This window comes from Lithobates pipiens, unplaced genomic scaffold (assembly GCF_037356315.1).
Source record: "Lithobates pipiens isolate NorthernLeopardFrog02 unplaced genomic scaffold, aLitPip1_a1.2 Scaffold_18, whole genome shotgun sequence".
Lineage (NCBI taxonomy): Eukaryota > Metazoa > Chordata > Amphibia > Anura > Ranidae > Lithobates > Lithobates pipiens.
This window is the reverse complement of record NW_027507758.1, coordinates 63,971,413-63,997,811: the sequence shown is the minus strand read 5'-3', so window position 1 is coordinate 63,997,811 and position 26,399 is coordinate 63,971,413. Positions and strand designations below refer to the sequence as shown.

Below are 26,399 nucleotides of genomic sequence, written 5' to 3'. Positions count from 1 at the left end.
GTGCTATTTTTGTGTGGCTCCACACTGACACATATTCACTTGGCAGTTTTATGATAATAGTAAATTTTGCTTTTTTTGCGATTTTTGCACATTTAAAGTTGTTGATATTTGTCACTCTTTGTATATGTATTGAGTTTTATTTTATTTTATAAGCATTTAGATTTAATCCAGTTTGGATTGCTGTTACTTTTAGTATTTTGATGCACACCATGCTCATTTTGGAGCATAAATGTTAGGTATAAGAGGTGACCATTGACACAATGCGTATTTAACATATGTCACTCTAACATCCTTACCTCACTTTTCTTGTTTCCACTCTAAATTAACTACATTTCCTTACAAAAAGACTGAATGCTGTAATAAAATCAAAAGGTGCTTCAACAAAGCATTAATAGGTGTGCACACTTTTATTTTTTTATTTTTTTATTTTTTTTAAGGATTGCAGGAAATACAAAAAGAAACTGAAGTCATACATGTATCCCAAGTTCCCCCAATATTGTACCGAACACAATGCTCGCCAAACAGAATAAATACATGAATGAACAGCATCTCAATATCTATTATATCATTCTGATAATGCCACAAATTGCTGGCCTAAATCCCTCTCGTTGCCAGCCCCCGTGGTTACTCCTGAACTAAATGGGAAACCCCCAAATCACTCCTAACCCAAGCTATGAGTAGGTGATAGCACCCTCTCCCTCTTTCGTGCAGGGTTCCATCTGAATATCACATGTGGATTCTATGTTTCCTTAAGGGAATTTAGGGAACAATATCAGAGGAATCCGGCAATCACAAGAATTTTCAATTAGTGGTAAGTAAAGGAGTTAAATGGTCAAAAGGGGGAAGGGTGGGAAAGACAAGAAACCAGTAGGGCAAAGAGAAAGGACCGGCGACCCGAACCTCTATCTGTCCTAAAGGCGAAGACTAACGTATAGGTCTTATATTCCTCTGAAAATCTGAAGAGATTCCATTGCATCCAGAGGCTGTAGTGTTCCTCCTCCCTATCCCCCAGGGCAGCTGTGAGTTGCTCCATACAATGGATGTTGCAGACCCTTGCAAACCATTATGATACTGCCGGTGGGGACTTCTGCTTCCACGCACTGGGAATACATGCCCTGGCCACGTTCAGAAGATGTCTCGGCAGAGATTTGAGATACTTCTTTCCTGACAAGGGAGTCAAATTTAGGAGTACTGCTGCTGGGTTGTCCTGGAGAGCGACATCAGTAAGCTTGTGAGTGATCTGTAGAACTTGTCTCCAAACGGAGTCAAGGTTGGGCACTCCCGGAAGATGTGCAGCAAAGTGCCATTCTGCGTGCCACATCTCTAACACTGTGGACTGTGTCCTGGGAATCTGGCTGCCAGAACAGTGGGTGTCCTGTACCAGCGAGTCAAAATTTTGTAGGTGATTTCTTGGTATTTGCTAAGGAGGACTCTTTTGATCCTCAGTGAACTTTGTGTTGAGGTCCCTTTCCCACTTTATTAGGAATGGGGGGTCCTGTTGGAATACATGCTCGAGCAGGATATTGTACGAATAGGAGAGAGACCTCAGTTGTGGAAATGGGTGAGTTGAGACAGTTTCCATCTGCCCATGGTGGAAGACCTAAGCCCTGGGTAAATGCTCGAGGGGTCGCACCACCCTGTGGCACTCAAGAAAGTGGAGGCTCTGATCAGACTCTGGTCCTGGTGAAAGGATTTATTGGAAGCACTTGGTAAAAAGTCTGGGTGGCCTATAATAGGAGTTATGGGTGAGGGGAAACTAGGTACCCGCGCCAGTTTGAAATATTTTAGTTCCTGCAAGGTGGCCTCAATTAGTGGGTGCAGTAGAGAAAATCTGGAGAGACTGGCTCCACTCCAGGGTAAGCCCTCAATAGGAAATGGAACTGACTCCCGTTCCAGCTGGACCCATAGCTTATGGGGCAAATGCTTTCACCGGTCCAATACCCTATTCATATGGGCTGCTGTATAGTACAGGGCTTGTTCGGGGAGGCCGACACCTCCCTTGTGTTTAGGTCTCTGCAGCAAAGATCTTCTGAGCCGCGGTGGCCTACCCTGCCAAACATATCTAATGAAAGTTGTACGCAGTTCTCTGAAGAAGGTCTGTGGAATCTTGATGGGTAAGGCTTGTAGGAGGTAAAGTAACCTCGGCATTATGTTCATCTTCAGAACATTGCATCTACCAAACCACAAGTTATTCAATTTTTCCAGGTCGGAAGAGAGAATTTTCAAGAGAGGATGAAAGTTAAGTTGGTAGATAAAACGTGGGTTCAATGGGATCTTAATTCCCAGGTATTGGATGGTCTGGGGCACCCATTACTGCCAATGCATGCTTGTGAACTGGGAGGGAGGGAAACATTAAGCGCTTCCGATTTTTGCAGATTGATTTTAAAGTCTGAGAGATCACCATAATGGCGTATTTCAGACAAGAGGACCGGCAAAGTGGCATGCGGCTCAGAGATGAAGAACAACAGGTCGTCTGCGTAGGCAGCGACTTTGTGGTGATACGAGTTGGTCTTCAGTCCCTTGATGTCAGGGTTGTGCCTGATGTGATGTAATAAGGGTTCCAATATAAGTATGAAAAGGAGGGGGGGAAGCGGGCAGCCCTGCCTTGTGCCGTTGCCAATCTTGAAGAGGTTGGAAGCTACTCCATTAACTTTAACGAAGCAGTGGGGGACGAATAGATGGCAGCTATCCAAGATAACATGGAGGATGGCATACCAAGGCGCTGCAGGGTGGCCAGTAAGAATGTCCAGTTTACCCTGTCAAATGTCATTTCGGCGTCTGTGGATAACAATATGAGCGGGGCTTTGAGATGTTTGGCTCTCGTTATTATATCCATCGTCCTTGTAGTGTTATCCCTCGCTTCTCTATTATGAATAAAACTGACCAGTAGTACTAGACGTTGGAGGACAGGCCCTAATCTCTCCGCTGGGAATTTTCGTGAAAAGTTTGAGGTCGCAATTAAGCAGGCAAACTTAAACAGAGAAGTGGATCCTTCTCCGGTTTGGGAATGACAGAGATGCTGGCCTGTAGCAGATCTGAGGGTATAGAGTGACCTTCCAATATTGCGCTAAAGGCTGTGGTGAAGTGGGACGCTAGCTGGGCTTTATACATTTTAAAATAGGATACCGTAAAGCCACCTGGACCAGGTGCCTTGCCTCTAGGCGAACCCGCCAGGATAGTTGCGAATTCCTCAGCAGTTATGGGTTGCGAGAGTGAGTCTACCTCTTCTTCATTAAGAGAAGGTAACTTCACTGCTGCCAGATAGGTCTCAATGGTTTCCAATCTGTCCCGAGGCTGGTCTCCTGGGGAACTAGGGTGTAAGTTGTAGAGGGCTTCATAAAAAGCACGAAAGGGTCCCACCATCTCTGCTGAATCATACAGCTTTGTACCCGTGGCGAAGGATAGAGCCGGAATATAGGACACGTTACGTTGAGCCCGTATAGTGTTCGCCAGTGACCTACTACATTTATCCCCGTGCTCGTAGAAGGATCTACGAACCCATAGGAGCCTATTCTTGGACTGAAGGAGGCAATGCTCCCTAATTTGCTCCCGGATGCCAGTCACTTCTGCCTCCAATGCCCTGTTCGTTTGAGATTCATGGCGTTTTTCACAGTCATGTACCTTGGAGAGTAACTCAGTGTTTTCGCTTTGGCTGTTTTAAGTCTATGTCCATGTTTGGTGAGTATTCCCCTAATATAGCACTTATGTGCTGCCCAAACGGAAAGGGGATTGGGCACCTTATTGCTCTCAAAGAACTGCTCCAGTTCATGTAGTACATCTGATTGAACTGTAGAGTCCTTAAAGAGAGACTCATTTAGCCTCCAGGTATTTGAAATAGGTGCCCCTTGGCGAAGGCCCAAACACCATGGAGATCGGTGCACGGTCCGATAGGGCTATGTGACCAATCTGGGCGTTAGTAACTAAGGGGATCGTGTTGTGGGAGATCAGAAAAAGATCTAATCTCGAGTATGAGCCATGTACCACGGAGAAGAATGTGTAGTCCCCTCCTGCAGATGAAGAATGTGCCAGATATCTATCAGGCGGTGGGAGTGCAATAATTCCCTAATTTGGTTTTGAACTCTCAAAGACAATGCTGAGGAACCCGACGAGGAGTCCCTGTGAGGATCTATAGTAAGGTTGAAGTCGACTCCCAAGACTAAAGTTCCTTCAGTGAAAAAGGCCAGGGCGTTTAGACATGTGTCAAGGGCTGGAAGTTGGTCCACATTTGGCAGGTATAGGTTAGCTAGGGTAAAGGTCTGCAAGTTAAGCGTACCTTTAACAAAAAGGTATCTAACTTCTCCATTCCGAATGGAGGTCTATCAGCTGCCACGGTACTGTCTGGAGGATACATGTGCCCTTTGATTTGGTAGTGGGAGAGGCGCTGTGATATGCTACAAGAAAGTGCTTACTGTAAAGTTTAGGTATCCTGTCTGCTCGGAAATGGGTCTCCTGTAAGAAAACTACCTGGGGTCTTTGCCTCCAGAGCTCAGAGAGACACATTTTAGGAACATTCAATCTCTTCACATTCCAGGATATGAATTTTAGTGACATTTTGGAGGATCGGTGCTGGGTCGCCAGTCTCTGCTAGAGCCCTGGTAGGAGAGAAACTAGGGGACGGGAGGAGGGGTGGGTAAGGGGGTTGGAGGGGGGAAGGAAAGAAGGAACTGGGTGGGGACCAGAAGGAGGTAAGATGGGAAGGGAAAGGGGAGAGTTAGAAGAGTGGGGATATTCTAAATCTCCAAACGGAGTATTACTGCCTAACTGGGCAGCTAGGGCATAAGGGGGGAAGAGGTAAGGCACTTCAGAGATTGGGCCTATATGGTACTGGGCCCCCCCAAACAGCCCCCTTTCTAGAGTGGCCTCAATGTGGGACACAATGATATAGGTAAACCTCTCTACTTGAGAGGAATATTGAAACAACAATGCATACAGTTAAAAGAAGAAAAAGGAACACTTAACTTTATCAATATGACAGTGAATAAGCTGAGGAGTAGCCATCGTTGATATCATTGTAACCTGACCCTAATATAAGTGTTTAGTCAATCTGTGCCCTTTCCAAAGGATAGGGTCCAGTGGGAGTAAGCCGAAGTCAACATCAACCTACTTGGGGTTGCTCCAGGACCATCAGTCAGGACAAGGCTAGAAGGAAAGAAAAAAAAAGAAAAAGGGAGGTAGGTCTTACCCCTGACCACTCCCTGACTATTAAATCCTATAGTCGATTCTCCATCAGGAGTCATGCTGTAACAAAAACTTATTTTGTTAAAGAGAACCTCACGTAAACACTTCCTATGGTCTACAAGTAACATAAACCAGAAACTCTTTCATAAAACCAGAGTGGCCTTCTGGTCACAGTCTTCTGTGCCGACAGCATAGCAATCTTTAATCGTCTTTGTATGGCAGGACTGCTCCTTTCCCGGGGATCATGGCTTGAGGAGGGTGAGACGAAACCCCCTAAGTTGCTACCGGGTTAACCACTTTAGTCTCTTTTACAAAGCTTCCAGGGCAAAGGAGAGATAATAGAAAAAAAAAGAAAAATAATGTTCCAGTGTATTCCCCTGTCCATCAATCTTTGGGGTTCGACCTTTCCAGAGTAGGAGAGTTCGGGGCCAACTCAATTTATTAGTCTCTGACCCTTTAAGTCATGAAAAAGTAGGGCCTCTGGCCTAGATCTAATCGTCACTTACTTGTGAAGCTAGACGTAACAGTCTCGTGTCTCCAGAATCCTCCAAACTGAATCCGGCCTGGCAGGCCTATGGCTCATTGTCCTGGGGCGCCTGCGATCTCCTGCGGTGGGTCCAGCGGTTGCACCGGGGCCGTAGGGGTCTGGCTGGCGGGTTGGCCATGGGGCCTATATTGGCCGAGGGAAGGACAAACGCCAGCCAGTTAGGTATTGATACCGGAGGTAGCCCGAGGGATCCAAGGAATGTAGGTACCTCTGTGGGGTGTTGTAGAGTGTATGAACGACCTCCTTTGTGGGCAATGAGGTGGAAAGGGTTTCCCCACTTGTAGGTAATTCCGTGCTCGTCAAATTTCTCCAGTAGGGGCCTCATACAGCGTCGCATCTGGAGGGTCCTCCGGGATACATCCGGCAGAAGGGTGATCTGTGCCTCGTCAAAATCGATATGCCCTCTGTGCCAGGCTTTCTGTAGGATGTCCTCCTTAACGGGGTAACTGTGGAGGCAACAAAGAACATCTCTGGGTCTGCCCTCCGCTGGGCTCCTAGGGCCGAGCGTTCTATGGACCCTGTCAATAGCAATCAGTGTCTCTGGCTGACTGTCCAAACAATTATTGAATATAGCAGTGACCATCATCTTAAGGTCTGCCTGTCCCGTGGCCTCTGGCAAGCCACGGATTCTGACGTTACGCCTGCGGTTTGCGATTTTCAAGGTCGTCCATTAATAACTGCAATTGAGCAATCTGATCTGTGATTTCTTCCTGTGTGGCTTGCAGTCCAGAGATATCTTGATGGAGGGCTGAAGTGTCAGTTTCCAATGAGGAGACCCTGGTGGTCGTCTCCACGACCTTCTGTTTGATCCCTGTTATTTTGCTGCATAGGGCAGTATCAATTCTGGCAGCCATTGAGTCCAGGTCATCTTTGGTTGGTAATTTTTGTAAAAGGGACCACAAGGCCTGGTCCATGCAGGGCAACGCCGGGGGACCCAGTGGAGGCATTGTCCCTGACATTGTGATCAGTAAACCCTGTGACCGCTGCTCCAGGGACAGGGGTGTACATGGCAGTATCCTCTGAGAGGACTGAGGATCCCGCTGACACCATTGCGGTGTCCCATTGCGCTCAGAGCTGCCTAAGGATGCCATGGATAGCGAGCGGGGGAGGCAGGGGGAGAGATTGCTGGGTGGAAAGAATGGCGGCATGTCATTACCTCGATCGCCTGTCCCCTCTCCTCCCACGCACAGGGGTCCATTCCATAAGGTGAGAGTAATTAGATAGACCATCTTGGCGGGGTCCGGAGTGGAGGCCAGCGGCTGGATCGGGACTAAGAATTTCTTCATCTTTACAGCGGAGATTACCGTTCGGCAGGCTCTTTTCCTCTGGTGTGTGGGTTGAGCGGAGAGGCTGAAATATGCGGTAAATCTGTGCGGATGAGCTGCTGAAGGGCCACGGACCGGGAGCTCAAGGAATTTGCGTCCTCACTCGTCCATGCCGAGACCACGCCCCAAATTTTTTTTAGGTCACCTAGAGGTTCCACGTTTGAATCAAGAGGAGAGAGAGGAATTGGAAGCTCCAATAACCTTGAAGGAGCTTCAGGAAGCAGTTGCGAGTATGTCAAATCAGAAATCACCTGGGCCGGATGGGCTGCCGATCGAAGTATATAAAAACTATGGTGAGATACTGCTTCCTGAACTTCTGGAAACTTTGAGAGGAGTAACCAGGGAGGGTAAATTGCCTCCATCAATGATGGAGGCAATTATAATCTTGCTATATAAGGAAGGGAAGGACCCATTGGATGTAGCAGCGTATAGACCAATTTCTCTCTTGTGCTCTGATGCAAAGATTGTTGCTAAAGTATTAGCGTCCAGGCTTAATCAAATTATTGCAAGATTAGTGCACGTGGATCAAACAGGGTTCATAGCCAATAGGTCAACTAGCATAAATATCAGGAGAGCCTTTTTAAATTTACAGATTCCAACAGATAATGATACGCCTGGAGCAGTAGTGGCACTAGATGTAACAAAAGCATTTGATAGTGTTGAGTGGGGATATATATGGAAAGTGCTGGGGAAATTCGGTTTTGGTCCCTCTTTCATCGGTTGGATTAGAATGTTATACGATAAACCCAGTGCAAGATTAAAAATTAATAATGAGCTTTCCGATAAAATAGAGTTGAAGAGAGGGACGAGACAGGGGTGTCCATTGTCACCCCTGCTCTTCGCTCTTGCTATAGAGCCCTTAGCCTGTGCAATTAGAGCAAATCTGGAGATAGTCGGTTTCTTAAGAAAAACCGGGGAGGAAAATATTGCGCTTTACGCAGATGATATCTTGTTATTCTTGGGCGATATGGGACATTCATTGACAAAAGCAATAGGAATGGTGCAGGAATTTGGAGGTTTCACAGGGCTGGAGATTAATTGGGAAAAGTCGGAATGTCTCCCTATGGACTCTGCCAGTGAACCAACGGTTCTGGGAATCCCCCAAATGTCAATAGTGGACAATTTGAAATATCTTGGGGTTGTTCTGACAAAGGATCCTAAGCAATTTATAAATTATAATTTAGGTCCATTATTAGTTAAGTTTAAACAAAAAATTGCTATATGGAAGCGAATGCCTCTATCGGTGGCTGGCAGATGTAATTTGATAAAAATGATCTGGATGCCCCAACTTTTATATATATTGCATAATACCCCAATATGGATTAATAGAAGCTGGTTTAATAAGATCGAGATGCTATTCAGGGAATTAATATGGAAGGGGGGGCAGGCCAGATTGCGATTGCGTATGCTCCAGCTACCGGTAGAGGAAGGAGGTTTCGCAGTCCCCTATCCTGAGTGTTACTTCTGGTCATCACAATTACAACAGCTAGGGGGAATTGACGTGGTGAATGGAGGAACCCCTAATGGGAGATTAGTTCTGACAGGCTCCCCACATAAAACTTTGATAGAGACGTTGGAAGCAGATTCATTCCAGTATAGGTGCCCTACAGTAAAAATGATGTTAAAGATATGGGATATAGTTAAAAAAAAAAAAAATGGGATATAGGGAAATAACAAAATACACCCCTCTCTGGAACAATAGGAAGCTACAAGAAATTTGGCGGGTTGGAAAAATCTTAGGATGGGAAAAACTGGGTATTGAAAGGTTGAACCATCTGTATGGGGGCAGGTGTATCAAATCATTTGAAGAACTGCAAAAAGAATTCAAAGTACCACAAAATACATTTTATGCATATATACAGGTGAGGCACGCTTTAAAGACCCAGTTTGGAAACCTGTCACTGGTTTGGGAAGAATTGCCACTGATACAGATGATAGCGCAAGTAGGTCCCACCAAAGGATTAATATCGAAACTCTATGCTCAGTTAAATAAACAGATTAATTGTAAGGGGAAAAATAGGGTTGAGAAAGGGAAATGGTAGTCAGATGTGGGAAATTTAACACAAGCACAGTGGAAGATAATCCTGGAGGCGTGTCCAAAGGTTTCGGTCTCCCCTCTGCATAAGATATCCCACCTGATTAATAGAGCATATTATACCCCCCCCCAGAGGTTATTTAGGTTTGGTAAAAGAGCGGATGACAGTTGTCCTAGGTGTGGGGGGACGGGAGATCTAATACATATGCTCTGGAATTGCCCCAAATTATTTCGATATTGGAAAGGAGTAGTAGAGACACTGAGCGGGGTTTTTGGGATTGTGGTAGAACTAAATGCTGTGGTGTGTATATTAGGATATAGAAACGAGAAAGTAGAAAGAAAGGGAGTAACTATCGTAATATTAAGATGTCTATTCCAAGCCAGAAGGCTGATTGCTATGAGATGGCAATCAAGCCTAGCCCCCACAATGGAAGATTGGGTGAGAGCTGTAAATATTTATGTAAAGAGAGAGCTGTATATGTAAAACGGAATAATTTAAAAGAGTTTGATAGAAATTGGCGAAACTGGATAGAGAAGATACATACCCAGATATAAGTCATAATAATAAAATGAAGAGGATGTAGGGGGGGGGGGGGGGGGAGAGAAAGGAAAAAAGGGATACGGGTATCGGGAATACTTTAGTAATAGAGCACAAAAAAAAAAAAAAAAAAAAAAAACACTGAGGGGTAATGTGGTAAAGGCATAAACATAGCACGGGGGGGGGGGGGGGTAGAGGGGTAGGGGAAGGGGCGGAGGTTAATTAAAAAAATAAATTTTTTTTTAAAAAAGTGGAAAAACTGATGAATAGGGAAGAGTGGGGATTTATGGCATTTTTTAGATATTGTTTCTTATGGATTAGTTTATGTTTTTGTGTATGTGTACATATGCCCAGCTTCCCCCTTCCTTAAATATCAGACTCTTGGATGGAAGGAATATGTACTAGAATTTTGGTAACTCTATTTATAAAACTATCTAAAAGTTGTATGTATAAAGTGTAAAACTTAATAAAGATTATGGATAAAAAAAAAAAAGAATTGCAAGGAGGAGAACGTGCATGCACAAATACACTTCTGAATTCCCCTTGCCTGGTTATGTCTGCTACTGAACCATATTACCAACCCTAGCTGATCCCTGCCTGCCTCTGGGCCAGCTTGCCCTGATTAAAGTGCTAGCAAAACTGGAGTTAGGCTTTAAGAACCTTCTTTAAAAGGTACTTGTAGTTTATTTATATATTATTTTATGGTACCAAAGAGCTGCTTTAACTTTCAAAATACCCACCCACACACATATGGATGTCACATTGGGAGCAACAGCTGTGGTCAAGCTGCGTTCCAATTGACAGTAATGGGACTGCACCTACGGGGACATACAGGACATCCCTGTGCGGGTAAATATGGCTGTCACACAGAGCATGGATTCTAATGCCCCGTGTGAAAAAGGCATGTAGCCCGGTTCTGGGACCCCTGAAGCCCAATGGTGACCTCCATAGTTAGGGACAGCTGACATCCTTCTGTGTAGTGGGTTACAATGTATAGTGGGTGTAATTCAAAATAGATTGATGGGTACCAGACACTTATTGTCTCTTAAAGAGAACTGGGGGAGAGAGGGTTAGGGCCAGGACACCCTTTAGTATATGTAATGTTAATTGGCAGACTCCGAGACTTCTATAGGCAGGCAGCCATGCAGGAAAAGGCATCCAGCTAGATACCACGTCTGCATGTGTAGGGTTGCTGTCTCCTATGGCAACAATCTTGTAACAGTTTCTAACAAAGGTTGCAATGAACTCCTTCACTTCTTCTACAAACTCCTATTTTAGAATTTCACTCCGCTGAGCTCCCAGTCTTTCACTAGACTAACAGATCCACTCAATCTCCTGAACTCTTCCAATCTTCTCACTCAGAATCTTCCTCAAGCTTCACCCCCCACATCCCTGCTGGGTCCCTAGCTTGGCACTCACAGATACTCCTCAAGCCTCACGCCGCTGGCCTGCTTGGTCCCTGGCTTGGCACACAATAATGCTCTGAAAGCATCACCTCCACTGGCTGGGTCCCTGGCTTGGCATCTGCACAGTTTTCCCAATTCTTCACTGTCCCTGGCTGGTGAGAATACTGCTCAGGTAATGCTTCAGCTACTCGCAATGGTCTCTGGTAGTAAGGTGGATGGTCCCTCAGTGGCAAAAGTTTCCCCTCTACCTCTGACCACATCTGGTTCTCTGGTCGGCAGAATTGTTGCTTCTGGTTGGACTGCAAGCCGCAGTCCCAACCCTACTCTGCTTTCTCGCTTATGGATAGGCTTTCAGGCAGCCTAGCGGTCAGATGTCCCCAGGATAGGCCCAAGGCTTATGGCCTATCAACCCCGGGCATTACAACACACGTCCACCCAGACAGCCGTCCAGGTGGCACAGAACACCGAGCACCTGACTCCACCCAAATAAATAGGCTCTCCCAGCAGGCCAAAGGACTCAAGAAAATCACTGCCCATTGGCTTAGACACCCCATTCATTCCTAATCTGTCCTTGCAATGCCCTTGCCTTATCTAATGTTACCAGATATCCAGCCATCTAGTGACAGAAGAGAGAAGCACAACAATTCCAGAATTTTACTGTGAAATCAATTGACCTCCTATCAGTTGGCCAAGGCAACTATCACTTGGCAAATACATTTGATAGCAACCCTGCCTAAACATCAGGGTGCTACAGGTGTAATAAAGGAGGCGTGTTACTGGCAAAATCACCAGGTGAAAACATGGGGGGGGGAAAAAACGCAAAAAAAGACCCTTTAGTTTAGGGTTTAATAATGCTTCAAAAAATAAAAAATAAATAACTAAATTGGGAGTCGTTCCTGACAATTACCTTGCTGTTTCCAATATGGTGCTTTGCTTTCTTCAAGCCTACTGATGGACTTCTATAAAGTCAAATTAATAAGTTTCCCTATTAATTACATTTTTAGGGGATTCATTTCACTCATATGTCATTTTTCATAGTGACTATACTGTGCCGCTCATCCAAAAGGTCTCCATTTATTTTTTTTGCCTATAATATATATTTTTGACATTGAATATTAACTTTTTATCTGGCGGGAAATCAAGATATATCAGATCCGGGGTGACCGCTTTGGATCTCTTTTTGTAAATGAGGCTTGGTTACTTCCTGCCTCCCAAATCGAGGTCTGTCCTTCACCTAATTCCACAGTTATGTTGGACAGACTTAGTTCTCTTTTCCTTTGGCTCCAATAAAGGCTTGGTTTTTTTTCAAAGTAGGTTTGGCCATCTTATTGACAATACGAGTGGTCTTTTCTTATGACCAACACATTTTATTACAAACAGGGTTGAGTCATTTATTTTAACCATTAGCGGCTATAATGAGGCGATTAGTGAACTTGATCAGCTGTGCCCTTTCCGCTATAGACCTGTTAATTAGCATGGGTCTTAAAATGAACTTCACACCCCTGATGATGTCAGCTATGACGAAACTAGTAGGTTGGAGTTTATGCTCAGTTACACCACATTTGAATGCAATCTGCAGATTTTTTTATCCAGGAATATTTATTCATGTTTTGCTGGACTTCCAATAAACCATCATGTGGCAATATTTTCCTCTTTTTTTGCACCTCATCTGTGAGCAAGAGAGAAAGGGAGTAACCAGTGGAGCCGATATCAACATCATCCTATCTACATCCAGAGGACGGATCTTTCGTGTTGTATGAACCCATGCTATATTAGGCTCCTATAACATGGAGTCTAGCTATTTGGTAAGGGCATAGCCTTTTTCTTATCATGGGGGAAGGTGCACATTGGTGTCCAGTCGTTTGGCATCCTTGAGTTACGACTGCTAAGAATATTCTACACATCACTTGTTTTGGACTTTTTTATGGACTGGTCACTGTTATTTATTCATGTATATTTGGTTATCACATTTTTATTAGCATGGCAATCTTTAGTATTATTTTTTTACTGCAGAATTTAAGCATTTTAGACTGCTATTTTAAGGTTGAAGTCTAAGCAGTTTAAAATGCAGCAATGTTGTCCTTTGGTCGAAAAACCACGCTCCTAATACCCTAGCTGGATGGAAGTCAATAATTCATTCTGTACTACTATTTTATAAAGCTGCCTATAGCATTAGGGGATGTCCCACCAAATTCAATAAAATCTGGTCCCTGTGGTTCCAATCCTCTGACTTGCCCTAACTGCTCTCCTGTAGATGGCCATGCAGTTCCCTAGACTTATACAAACCCTTAAAGTGGATGTAAACCCTCACATATATCCAGTGAAGTGAACATTCTCAGATGATACACAGAGATTAAAAAATCTCCCTATATACATTTTACATGTATGTCTGCTGTCTTCAGCTTGATATATCCTTTAGAAAGTTCACACCTTTTTAGAGATTTTTTTTCTTCCTGTTCAGCACTGGGAGTGTAGTCTTGGCATACACTGTGTGACAGGTGATTGGTGGAAAGGCACCCCCCCCCCCCCCACTCCACATAGGCAGAGGACGAAAGGAATGTGCAAAGCTGTACTGTGAATAGACCAACTCGCTGCTAATCCATTTATAGCTCCCACCCCGACACAAATTTCTGGCTGGTTTCATCTCAATTGTCAGAGGTTGTCATGTTGATAACAGAAGAACGGAGCATCAGAAAAACCCGGGACTTAGTGCTTTGGAGAAAGATAAGAAAACACTACAGATAGGTCACATTTCATGAATCAGGTTTATATTCACATAAGGCGATTTCATATAACTTTCACTTTTTCTCTTTACTCTTTTGTTACATCCGCCTATGCTATTAAGCAAGATAATTAATTTCATGGTTCTCTTTATACTGAAGGTGTGTATAGCTTAGGAGTGTGGAGTGGAGCACTTACTTCGTTTTTCTGTTAATCACACTCACGCTGATATTTTATTCGGGTTTTTTTTTTTTTTTTTGTATTGCTTATATAAAACGGTCTAAAATCAACAAAAATAATTTATTTTAAAAAAAGACAGTAATCTGCTTAAAGTGGTTGTAAACCCTTACATATACCCAGTAAAGGGACCAGTTTCAGGCAATAAACAAAAATTGAAGAAATCCTCCTACATAGGTTGTACCTTTTTATCTGCAGCTCTCTCTTCTCTACAGCCTTCCAAAACATAAACATTTTTTCAATAGATTTTTATTAACCACTTAAGGAACGAGCCTCTTTTTTACCCTTGTTGTTTACAAGTTAAAATCTGTTTTTTTTGCTAGAAAATTACTTCGAACTCCCAAACATTATATATATTTTTTCTAAAACATTAGAGAATAAAATGGCGGTCGTTGCAATACTTTGTCATACCGTATTTGTGCAGTTGTCTTACAAGCACACTTTTTTGAATTAAAAAGTAAGACAACAGTAAAATCAACCCATTTATTTTTTTTATATTGTGAAAGCTAATGTTACGCCAAGTAAATTGATACCCAACATGTCAGGCTTCATGGAATGGCGACAAACTTTTACCCTTAAAAATCTTCATAGGCGACGTTTAACATTTTCTACAGGTTACCAGTTTTGAGTTACAGAGGAGATTTAGGTCTAGAATTATTGCTCTTGCTCTAACGATCGCGGCAAAACTTCACATATGTGGTTCGAGCTCCTTGGGACGGGGCACTATAAAAATAGTTTTTTTTTTTTCTTATTTAGCATGGCGGGAGGGGATTGGGCACCTCTCCCGCCTCCGATAAAAGTGATCTTGCAGCGAATGTGCCGCGGAGACCACTTTTATGTTACAGAGAAACGCACAGCATTTCCGAAAATACCGGGGTTATGGTAGCTAGCTGCTGTCATAACCCCGGTATTTAGTGTCAATGTACTGACGTACGAGTACGTTGTTTTGCGCAAAGTGCTTAAAGTTCACAGTTTTACAAAACAAAGCAAAGATATAGCGCCTTGAAAAAATATTCATACCACTTGAAATGTTCCACATTTTGTCATGTTACAACCGAAAACGTGAATGCATTTTATTGGGATTTTATGTGACAGACCAGTGATGTCGACCCTTGGCACCCCAGATGTTTTGGAATTACATTTCCCATGATGCTCAACTAGTATGCAGAGTGCATGAGCATCATGGAAAACATGGTTCCAAAACATCTGGGGTGCCAAGCTTCGCCATCACTGTGATGGACCAACACAAAGTATCACATAATTGTGAAGTGGACGGAAAATGATTAATGGTTTTCAAGATATTTTTTTACAAATAAATATGTGAAAAGTGTGGGGTACATTTGTATTCAGCCCCCCTGAGTCAATACTTTGTAGAACCAACTTTCGCTGCAATTACAGCTGCAAGTCTTTTTGGGGATGTCTCTACCAGCTTTGCACATCTAGAGAGTGACATTTTTGACCATTCTTCTTTGCAAAATAACTCAAGCTCTGTCCGATTGGTTGGACAGTGTCTGTGAACAGCAATTTTCAAGTCTTGCCACAGATTCTCAATTGAATTTAGGTCTGGATTTTGACTGGGTTAGTTCTAACATATGAATATACTTTGATCTAAAACATTCCATTGTAGCTCTGGCTGTATGTTTAAGTTAGTTGTCCCGCTGGAATGTGAACCTCTGCCCCAATCTCAAGTCTTCTGCAGACTAGAACAGGTTTTCTTCTAAGACTGCCCTGTATTTGGCTCCATACATCTTCCCATCAACTCTGGTCAGCCTCCCTGTCCCTGCTGAGGAAAAGCATCTCCACAACACGATGCTGCCACCACCATATTTCACGGTGGGGATGGTGTGTTCAGGGTGATGTGCAGTGTTAGCATTTTGCTTTTAGACCAACAGTTCAATTTTGGTCTCATCTGACCACAGCACCTTCTTCCACATGTTTGCTGAGTCCCCATATGGCTTCTTGCAAACTGCAAAAAGGACTTCTTATGGCTTTCTTTCAACAACGGCTTTCTTTTTGACAATCTTCCATAAAGGCCAGATTTGTGGAGTACACAACTAATTGTCCTGTGGAAAAATTCTCTCACCTGAGCTGTGGATCTCTGCAGCTCCTCCAGAGTTACCATGGGCCTCTTGGCTGCTTCTCTGATTAATGCTCTCCTTGCTGGCCTGTCAGTTGAGGCGGACAGCCATGTCTTGGTAGGTTGTGCCATACGCTTTCCATTTTTGGATGATGGACTGAACAATGTTCCATGAGATGTTCAAAGCTTTGGATATTTTTTATAACCTAACCCAACTTTAAAAGTCTCCACAACTTTATCCCTGACCTTGGCCTTCATGATGTTGTTTGTTCAATGAGGTTCTCTAACAAACCTCTAAGGGCTTCACAGAACAGTTGTATTTATACTAAGATTAAAATACACACAGGTGGACTCCATTTACTAATTAAGTGACTTCTGAAGGCATTTGGTTCCACTAGATGTTAGGGGTATCAGAGTAAAGGGGGCTGAATACAAATGCACACAACACTTTTTATATATTTATTTGTAAAACAAGTTGAAAACTAATTTATCACTTTCCTTCACAATTATGTGCCACTTTGTGTTGGTCTATCACAGGGGTCTCCAGACTTTCTAAACAAAGGGTCAGATCACCATCCTTCAGAATTTATGGGGCTGGACTGTGGCCACTGGAAGCAGAAATTGCCCTGGTGTCGGTGGGAGTAAACAGTACATCTTTAGAATTAGGGGGAGGAATAGTGCACCATCGTTTACAACTACTCTGCCACTATTTGTTCAGTTTGAGGTGGGATTAGGGTTTTAATGCTGCCAGACAGTTTGGATTCCATCTTTGAGGACCAAAGATTTAAAGCAGGGGGAGTGTGTAGCGCTGTGGTTCTTTACCAGGTAATGTCATAAAGCAAGACAATGCTATTAGGTTGGTATTTGGTTCCCTCTAGTGGCATATAATGTGAATGAGACTTGTTTCATTTCCACATAAAAGCCTATGCAGGAAGTGAGCTAATTATTCTGTGAAAGGACTCACTTACCCACAGTGCCTCACCTACTCACCCATGAACCCTAGGTGACTGAACTGCATGCTGGGTAGGAAATAAAAGGCCCTGCGCGGCCATTTTTCGCTCTCTTTTCACTGGGATGCGTGGCCTGCCTGCAGGGATCTGTGGTGTGCATTTGGAAGAGCCGGGCCTGCCTGGCAGAACGAGACTGAAACCACCGGAGGGACCCTTACTGCATTGCTGGAGCAGCGGTGTGATCTGAAGGGAGGAACCGGAACACCTGGCCGAACCAAACAAGGGTCCAGTCATCTTGCAGAGCAGTGCAGTGTGACGGAGCTGGCTGGCAGCAGGACTGAGATCACCGCAGCGGAGGCATCCAGTTACCCGGGCCTGGTGTGGTGAGAGGGCTGTTGCCCAGAACGTATATAAAGCACTTAACACACTACAGATTAGTCAATTATAGTGCTGCTGAGACCTACAGTCCCACGGGACAGTTCTTTCTAATCAGACTGTACTCAGTTAGGCCTCAAAGCCTAACTTCACTAGGAACTGACTGACGGTCATAGTGCATTCTGAAGAAAGGAGGTTATAAGTGCATTGCATAATTGAAGTTACTTTTGTTCACTATTTTATGTTACATTACCATCTGAAAACCCTATGGAATACAAATACTGCAGTATAATGGCTAGCTGAAGAAAGAAGACAAGAGACTATTATTTACTGTAAGGCCTTGCAGTATTGCTGCTACATACAACGTACTGCATTTCACCACAGAGGGAGCTTTTGAGTAATTACATTGTGTTACATTGTTTCGTTAACATTGTATAGTGTATTGCAGGTTTTCAAGTGTTCTGCACGGTCGCGCTGGAAGTGGGAAGGTGCCCAGTGTCAATATCTTATCACCCTGGGCATTAGTCCCACTTGGAGACGCGTCCGCATACATCAGTTGTTTAGAGTGTGTTGATATCAACCTTTGACAATACCTTCACTGTACTTATTTGTTGCATGACTAAATCAGAGAGGTGTTCCTCTGAGCAACTAAATCTTTTCCAGTAAACTTATTACATTATTTAATTACAATAGAGTGATCTTTTACTGTGAGCATGGAACCTGAGGTGTCAGAGGGAAGGGTAGTCCTGAGCGCCCGGGATAGCCAGTAGGAAATGGAACAACTCAGCAGCCCCCATGGGGTTACTGCTACATGTGTATCTCATATATACTTTTGCACTTCCACACATGTAGCGAAAAAAGAAAACAGCAAGAAAACAATGTGTACATATTATGATGTGACAGTAACCTAATTACTATAAAAACACTGAGCTTACAGGTGTTGTACCAGATAAGCTTTTGAGACCACATTGCTTGGGTTGTTTGGAGTAGTCCTTGGTTCAATGCAAATATACGTTCATATTTACCGTGAGAGTGGTTTAGGACAATCCCCTCAGATCTTGTGGGGGAGGCAGTGGCCAGTCTCACAACTAACACGATAAGTATAATGATGCACTTAAGAGCAGGGGGACCAGTCTTTATACCCATGTTTAATAGGTCTAGATCTGGTGAAGGATCAATTCAGATATTTGTGATTTCATGAATCATTTGAAAAATGTTTGTTCAGTAAGTAGACAATTTGCTACAGGACCATAGGATGTGGAATAGATTGCCAGTGGACCCACAGTCTCCAACATGGGAGGAAATAGGGGAATAATTTTATCCAGAAGCTGTGGGGTCCTGTACCAATGGAGGGTGATTTTGTAGGAGAGTTTCTAGAGATTAGGGGACTTGGCGACCAGGGACACTAACCATTGTGAATCTGTAAAAGAGGCACCTATGTCACCTTCCCATTGTAAGTGAGAATTTAGCTTAAAGCGGTTATAAAGCCTTAAGGCTTTTAACCTTAATGCATTCTATGCCATTGGCTCCCGCTGCTGTCACTCAAAAGCTGTAACACTTTAATAAGTTAATCTTGTAGTAATGTGTAAAAAAGGGATATTAAAAATTAATTTTACACAGCATCTCCCAGCTCTGAAAAGCAGGGGGGTGGGATCAGTGAAGAAATCTCTGAGCCCTGATTGGAGGGAGGGGACATAACCCCCTCCTCACAGTACACTTAGAAGATGCAAAGCTGTAGCTGTCAATCACAGCCCGTTTGCTGGAGCTCTCCTCCCCATCACCAAATAGGTCTTGGAGTTGGGAAAAACTGAAAATACTTTAATTACCGGTATTCAAACAAAATTTTTATTAAGGGCCTGTGTTGGCAGGTTTTGGACTTGTGTCGATAACATCATCTTGACATGGTTCTGAGATCTTTCAGAATGCACGGACAAGTTTTTGCGCCTGCAAATCACCTGTAAAGTGCCTCTCCTGTCAATGCTTGCCTGAGTGCTTTTACACTGGAGCGATGCCCTTGCAGGACAATAGAAAAAATCATGCAAGCAGCATCTTTGGGGGGCAGTTTAGGAGCGCTGTATACATTTCCCATTGAAATGAATGTGCAGCGCTGCCGAAGCACCTGCAAAGCGCTGCGGCGCTACGCGAGCGCTATTAACCCCTTCTTCAGCTGCTAGCGGGGGTTAAAAGCGGCGTTTTACTGCAGATGCCCTCACCACCCCAGTGTGAATGTAGCCTAAATCAAACAAGTTCACATTTACAAACACTTGTATATGTATGCATAGCTCCCAACTGTCCCTGATTTTGAGGTACTGTCCCTGATTTGGAACAAAGTCCCTCTGTCCTCCTCATTTTGGTCTGATCTATATAGTTGTATATAAAATACACTTTTTATCTTTCAAAAAGTGTTTTGCAGTGCTAAACCTTTCATCCAATTTCTAAATTGCTGCATTTGTACATTTCAAAAGGCAGTATAAAGAAATAGCAGTGGTAAAATAGAAGCACTTGGGTAGGTTTGACTAATCGATTTTGTTCTAGAATTCCTCCTTAAGGGGGAGTGGCAGGAGGAGGGTGTCCTAAGCCTACATACTCTTGCTAATAGGTGCACCTTGTTTCCATCTCAAAAAGTTGGGAGATGTGATGTATGCAACACCTGTCTGAAGTGAACAAAAGCCCATGGGCGAATTTACATAGAACTAGATTTTGTGGTTAGTCAACAGCTTAAACATATTGACAGGAGGAGAAAACAGAGTGGTTAACACATTACCTGCTGCCCCATAATTGGCCAATCACAGGCTGGAGCAGGGAGGCGACAAAGCTATATTGCCTTATTGCAGTGTAGTAAAGTAAGGTAACAGACTGTCTGGACATCATTATAAATCAAATATGTATGTTAAATATGTATTTAATGGTTTGCCTGGAGTCCAGCTTTTATCGTCTGTTACATGCAATCATTTTGTTTACCAGTATGTAAACATTACCAGTTCCTTTCAACCCATGGCTGACCTCCAATTAGCGAAAAATCAAGCCTTTCTCTGCATAAGAGGACTTTCTTTGTAACCGACACCACATTGTAGAACAAGAGGAACATACTCGGGCCCCCTATCTCAGATAGGTTTTTGCACAAGCTTACATGAATTACTTACATAAAGCCTGCCTTTTTTTCCCCTTCCGTTGCTTTTGTTATTTTAAAAGTGCAGATGCATTTGAGTCATTTTCCCCTTTTGTTTCATATCCTTAAGATCCCGGGCTTCAAAGACACTATGTCAGCATGCGGTCGATTTATGACTGAACTCTCCAAGAGATGTTGAAGAATTACCTTGTCAATCACCCCAAGGACTCTGAAGGCCTTCAGTTCCTCGGCAGGGCTCCTCAGGTTCCAAGAGGGCCTTGAACTCTCAGCTCCTGGAGGCTAATGGAACATATCAAAGATAAGACATCAATCAGTGTGGTACTTGAAGGAAGGCCGCCTGCTGAAGCAAATGCCAGGCCGAAGGAAACTAAATTTATCATAAATCACAGAGCAGAGATGAAAGATGACGTTTTATGTGGCTCTCTCTAATTATGAAGTTGCGAGTAAATAAATTAAGAGAATGGAGGGTGGAATAGAGAAAAACAATATCATAAAGAAAGTTGCATCTGAAATGATGGAAAAAAAAAAATGAAAAAGGCTGATGTTAGTTAAAGTGGCTCTCTGTGAAAATGTATGGTGGGATAAAGCGGGAAGGAAGAGCCAGGGAGATTCAAGTGTAAGCTCCTACGAGTCATTTCTGCTTGCATACTTATTTAGGGCTGAACTGCAGCCACATATAAAATTGAGAAAAAAAAATGATAATGATATACATACTGTATAACGATATACATACTGTATATAAAACACATAACACAATATAATATAAACTTTGAAACACAAAACTCCTGCACAGCCACGAGGGTGATAACTTTCTTCCATCTCACAGTGATGTCATTTTGCTGTTGCCAATAGGACAATACAGCAGGGGCAGCACAATGAGGTCATCTCTGGAATTAATCTAATGCCATGTCATTAAAGTGGGGTCAAAAACTTTATTGCTGCATTAGCTGGGTACCAATAAAGGTGATGTGTGTACCATGGGAGGCTGCTGCTGCTTTTTTGAAAAATATTTCAACCCAAATAAAAAAAAAAAGCTGTGACGCAATAGAAAAACTACATAAAAACAGAATGCAATGATTTGCAAATCTCATAAACCCACATTTTAGTCACAGTAGAGAATCAAAAACATGTCAAATGTTTAACACCTTCCATTTTGCTATACACCGGGCGGGGGATTTCCCGCTCTGAGTGGACATCATATGACGTCCTTCAGAACGGGGAGCGCAGCGTGGCGATCCGTCCCTAAGACACACTACAGCACCGATCCCAATAAAGAGCCTATGATGTAAGCTTTTTACCATGTGATCAGCTGTCTCCAATCACAGCTGATCACATTGTAAATAGGAAATACCAGTTATCGGCATTCCTCTACTTATACGGACAGTTCGTGAGGAAAGGAGAGCTGATAAGCGGCTTTCCCCACAGAGGAGATCTGCCCCATCACTAATGCCTGTCAGAGCCCATCAGTTTTGCCAATCAATGCCCATCACAGGTGCCTTTGAGTGTCCATCAGTGATCTCTGTCAGTGCCCGTTAGTGCCTCCTCATAATTCCTGCCTATCAGTGCCCATCAATGCTGCATATTAGTGCCACCTCATCAGTGCAGCCTATTAGTACTCATCAAAGCAGCCTCAACAGCACACATCAGTGAAGGGGAAAAATTACTTATTTACAAAATTTTATAACAGAAACTAAGAAAAACTTTTTTTTTTCCAACATGTTTGGGTTTTTTCCGCTTGTTAACAAAAAATAAACCCAGTGGTGATTAAATATCACCAAAAGAAAGCATTATTTGTTTAAAAAAAACTCTAAGCCCTTGTACACACGGTCGGACATTCCGACCGTGTTGTCAGATAATCCGACTGTGTGTGGGCTCCATCGGACTGTTTCCGTCGGAATATCCGACGGACAAAGTTTTAAAGCTGGGCTATGAAACTTTCCGACAACCTGATCCGATCATACTTTGTCCGATTGTGTGTAGAGAATTCCGATCGGACAAAGTGCCACGCATGCTCAGATCAAATTCCTAGACCAAAGCTATTGGCTACTAGCCTGAACGTAGTCCCGTTGTAACAAAATAATGTCATCACGTTACGTACGATCGGATTCTCCAACAACTTTGTCTAACCGTGTGTATGCAACACAAGTTTCGGGCAAAATCCGACTGATTTTGTTGTCGGAATGTCCGACCGTGTGTACAAGGGCTAAGGCTTCATGTACATTGCTGCTGGTAAACGGATGTTTAGGAGCAGGTGGGCATTTTGTTCCACTGCCCCTGAACCCTGCTTTGTTATCTTATCAGTACATGTAAACAGGGTCATTTACAGTTGTTTCTAGGCAGTTGGAAAGCAAAAAATGCATTCAGAACGCTTCTAAACGCAAGCGGGGTTTGTAAAAGTCAGTTACTAGCTGTCAAGTGTACTCCTTTATGAGAAATTTTAAAACGTCCCATGTACATTAAAGAGGAAGTAAACCCTGATGGACCCTCAATGCATCGCATAGTAGCCCATTATGTGTCACTTACCTGACACAGGAGCCAGCGATGTCAAGCGTCCATCTTCCTTTCAGGTATTGCCCTCCGGTGCTGTGATTGGCTGGAGCTGCTATGACGTCCCTCATGATCACCGTTAGCAATGACACGCTCAGCGCGGTGACTGTCTTTTGCAAATATCTCCTAAACTGTGTAGGTTTAGGAGATATTTCTTGCACCTACAGATAAGCCTTAATCTAGGCTTACCTGTAGGTCAAAGTGGTCTGTAAGGGTTTACAACCACTTTAAGCCTTACTCTCTTAGGCCCCTTTCACATGGGACGGATCAGTAATGATCCACCCCGTGATGATCCGCTTGCTCAGCGGGGATCGCTCCGTTGTCCCTGCTGAGCCGGCGGATAACAGGGCGGTCCCGGCAAACACTGTGCCGGGACCGCCCTGTCAGCTCTCCGCTCTCCTCTATGGGGGGATCGGATGAGCACGGACCGTCTGTCCGTGTTCATCCGATCCGCTCTGCAGACAGATAGAAAAATAGGATTTTCCTCCGTCTGCAAAATCGGACAATAGCGGGTGTCTGCGGATGTTCATCCGCAGACACCCGCTATCCCATAGGAATGCATGTATGTCCGTATTTCATCCGCAAACGGATGGATGAAATACAGACATACTGTCCGCATGTGTGAAAGGGGCCAAAGATTCTCTTTTTATACCCAATCATGTTACTAAACTGATGCCAATTAACCCAATTAGTTTCAAAATGTTCCAGTTCTTCCTTCTTAGTGCCACTTATTTTGCCAGCTTTTTCTTGCCATGCCCCAACTTTTCTGACATATATTGCCTTTAATTTCAAAATGACCTTATTTTTCAATGGTTACTTTTCTCGGTTTAAACATTTGATATGTTTCTATTATGAAAAAAATATGGGTTTATGAGATTTGCAAATCGCTGTTTTTATGAAGATTTTGCATCGCAACTTTTTTGGAATTGGGGCTGTTCTTACATGTAGCCTCTGAAGGTAATGTCACCGCTGAAGTTTCAGAGGTGGAACAAACAGTCGGGGCTGGAGCACAGTGATCACAGTGGGTCACTTGCTGTGAAGTTCCTTCCCTAAGAAAACCTCTGGTATTCTTTTAAAAAAATACAAGGTATTCTGTGATTGAACGAGAGGGATATGAACATCACGAACTCCCCTTATCCAGTCAACAAATGTTTTGTATTCTATGAAAAGAATACAATATGTTTTCAGAATGGAGGAGCTGCATAGTTCAGCAAACTGCTGAGATCACTGTGTTTCAGCCCTGACTGTCAGATTCAATGCAGGAACTTCACCTTCAGAAGCTGCATGTAAGTCAATGTAATGTCAGGACCTGGTTCTGAATCTGCAACCTCTGCTGTGTCTAGTGATCTCTTCTTGCCGAGCCACCTGGAATGCTGGATAGATCCCAGGACAATTCCTTGAATGATCCTGCCTTTCTTGTTTCTCTTGAACTTTGAACCCTTTGCTCCTCCCATGGACTTCTTATTTTAGCCATGGCTTTGCACTTCCTGCTGCCAGATTAGTATTTTTTTTCCAGCCAATATCTCACGCCTATTTCTCCTGTTGCCACCTGCATCTCTACCTCTTGTTACTGACCTTTGGCTTGCTCCTTCACAACGCTTCTGCTTGATCCCAACCTGCGACCACGTGTTAGCAACCTTTGGCTTGTTTACTGACTAGGCTTCTGCTTGATCCATACCTGCTGTATTTGCTACTGGACCCTGGTTTACTCACCTACTGGTGCGATGATCTTGAGGACCACGACCTGGTACTAACATGCAGCAAGACCCACCTCCACCATCAGGAGCTCCAGTGAGCCTGTGTCATTGCAAGGGTGATCTGCTTGTGTATTGATCCTGCTGGTTGGTGGAGGCCTCTCAACTGCTATAGCTACTGGTCTCCAAGTCTGACTCCATACAGTGACATAACATTTTTCAAAAAAGAAGCAGCAGCCACTAGTTGGGTACACATCATTAGATGTACTTTACTGGTTCCTAGCTAATGCCTCCAAATGTATTAACCACACTTTAGCTTTAAATGGCCACTATAGCAAAAAATACTGTATTTTGGTAAATACAGTCTACTGTATAGGGGTTAATACATACAATTTTAGCATTCCATACCTGAATTATTTTTTTTTTTTTAAAGTTTACATGACTTTATCAGAATTTTTCTCCAAAATGACATGCAGACCAACAGGGGCTGGGTCCAACCTTACAACTCCTGGGAGCTTACAATGGTCAGCTTTTATATACATCATCATTTAAACTTTTTTTCCCCAAATTTTTTTTGCCAAAACTGCTTTAACATTAATTTTTATATCTTTTTGTTCACCATGTTCCAACAAACCCAGGGTCATGTACTTACAGGCCTACCACTGAAAATGGCTCATACTCAGAAGTCCTTTCTCCTTTGGAGAAGATATATTGACACAATTTCTAGCAGGCCTTTCTTCAAGCCTTCCTAGTTGTGCCTTGCTTTGCAGTGATTACAGAACTGTTAACAGTTTTCAACTCCTGTCTGTGCTGACTGTGATCAGGGCATATTTCATATATAAGTGAGACTATGCACAGGTGCAGCACTAAAGAAAAATAAAACCAGCAAAAAAACTAAAAAACATTCACAACCCATGCCTGAGAGAAGACGTAAAATCAAACCCCACAAAAGCAGAGCACAATGTTAAAAACACCCAACAGGTTTAGAAGTCAAACATAAAATTAAAGCTCTCAGCGCATGTAATGACTGACTAAACTGCGTAATGTACATGATCAGAGCTGTAGTTTATGGTGTCACAACTGGGTCAACAATCATTCTCCATTAACAGAGAACTTCAGGCGACACAAACACATCAGCTCTGGGGAAAATAGATAAAACAGGAGCACAGTCCAACAGGTGAGTTACCTGAGGATGAGCACTTTGGAGACCAGCGAAGGTCATGTGCGCACCTGCAGTCTGGGACTGAACGCCCTTCTCTGTGGGTGCTGGCAGATTAGAATGCACTCTCCACCAGGCAGACAAATGTCAAATGTTTTCCTCTGTTAGAAAGAAGGCATCCTCAGCATCCACATATATGGGCGTGCATCCTGTCCTACCTGCTGACCAAACATGCATGTCTAAAGGAGACTTCCTTTAATAAAATTCCACATACTCTGCAAGATTCCACAGAATTCAAAGATTAAAAGGGCATGCTGGGCATAGACTTCAAAGTGTACTAAAATGTGGACCGCACTCTAGGCAAACTTTAATCAGAATATTGCAGAATTCATTACTAACGTGCCATGCCTTGACAAGTCCACTTTAAAGAGACCTTATCCCGGAACAAACATGCAAACAAATAGCATTATAAAAGAAATG

General features: G+C 43.3%; 1 protein-coding gene across 1 annotated transcript in view; it reads right to left on the bottom strand.

Moving 5' to 3' along the window:
* RPS6KC1 (ribosomal protein S6 kinase C1) overlaps positions 1-26,399 on the bottom strand; it is a 249,366-nt gene that overhangs the window by 109,156 nt on the left and 113,811 nt on the right. The window contains exon 9 of the mRNA XM_077485761.1: positions 20,706-20,798. Coding sequence (XP_077341887.1) covers positions 20,706-20,798 — 93 coding nt within the window. The remainder of the gene's footprint in view (positions 1-20,705; positions 20,799-26,399) is intronic.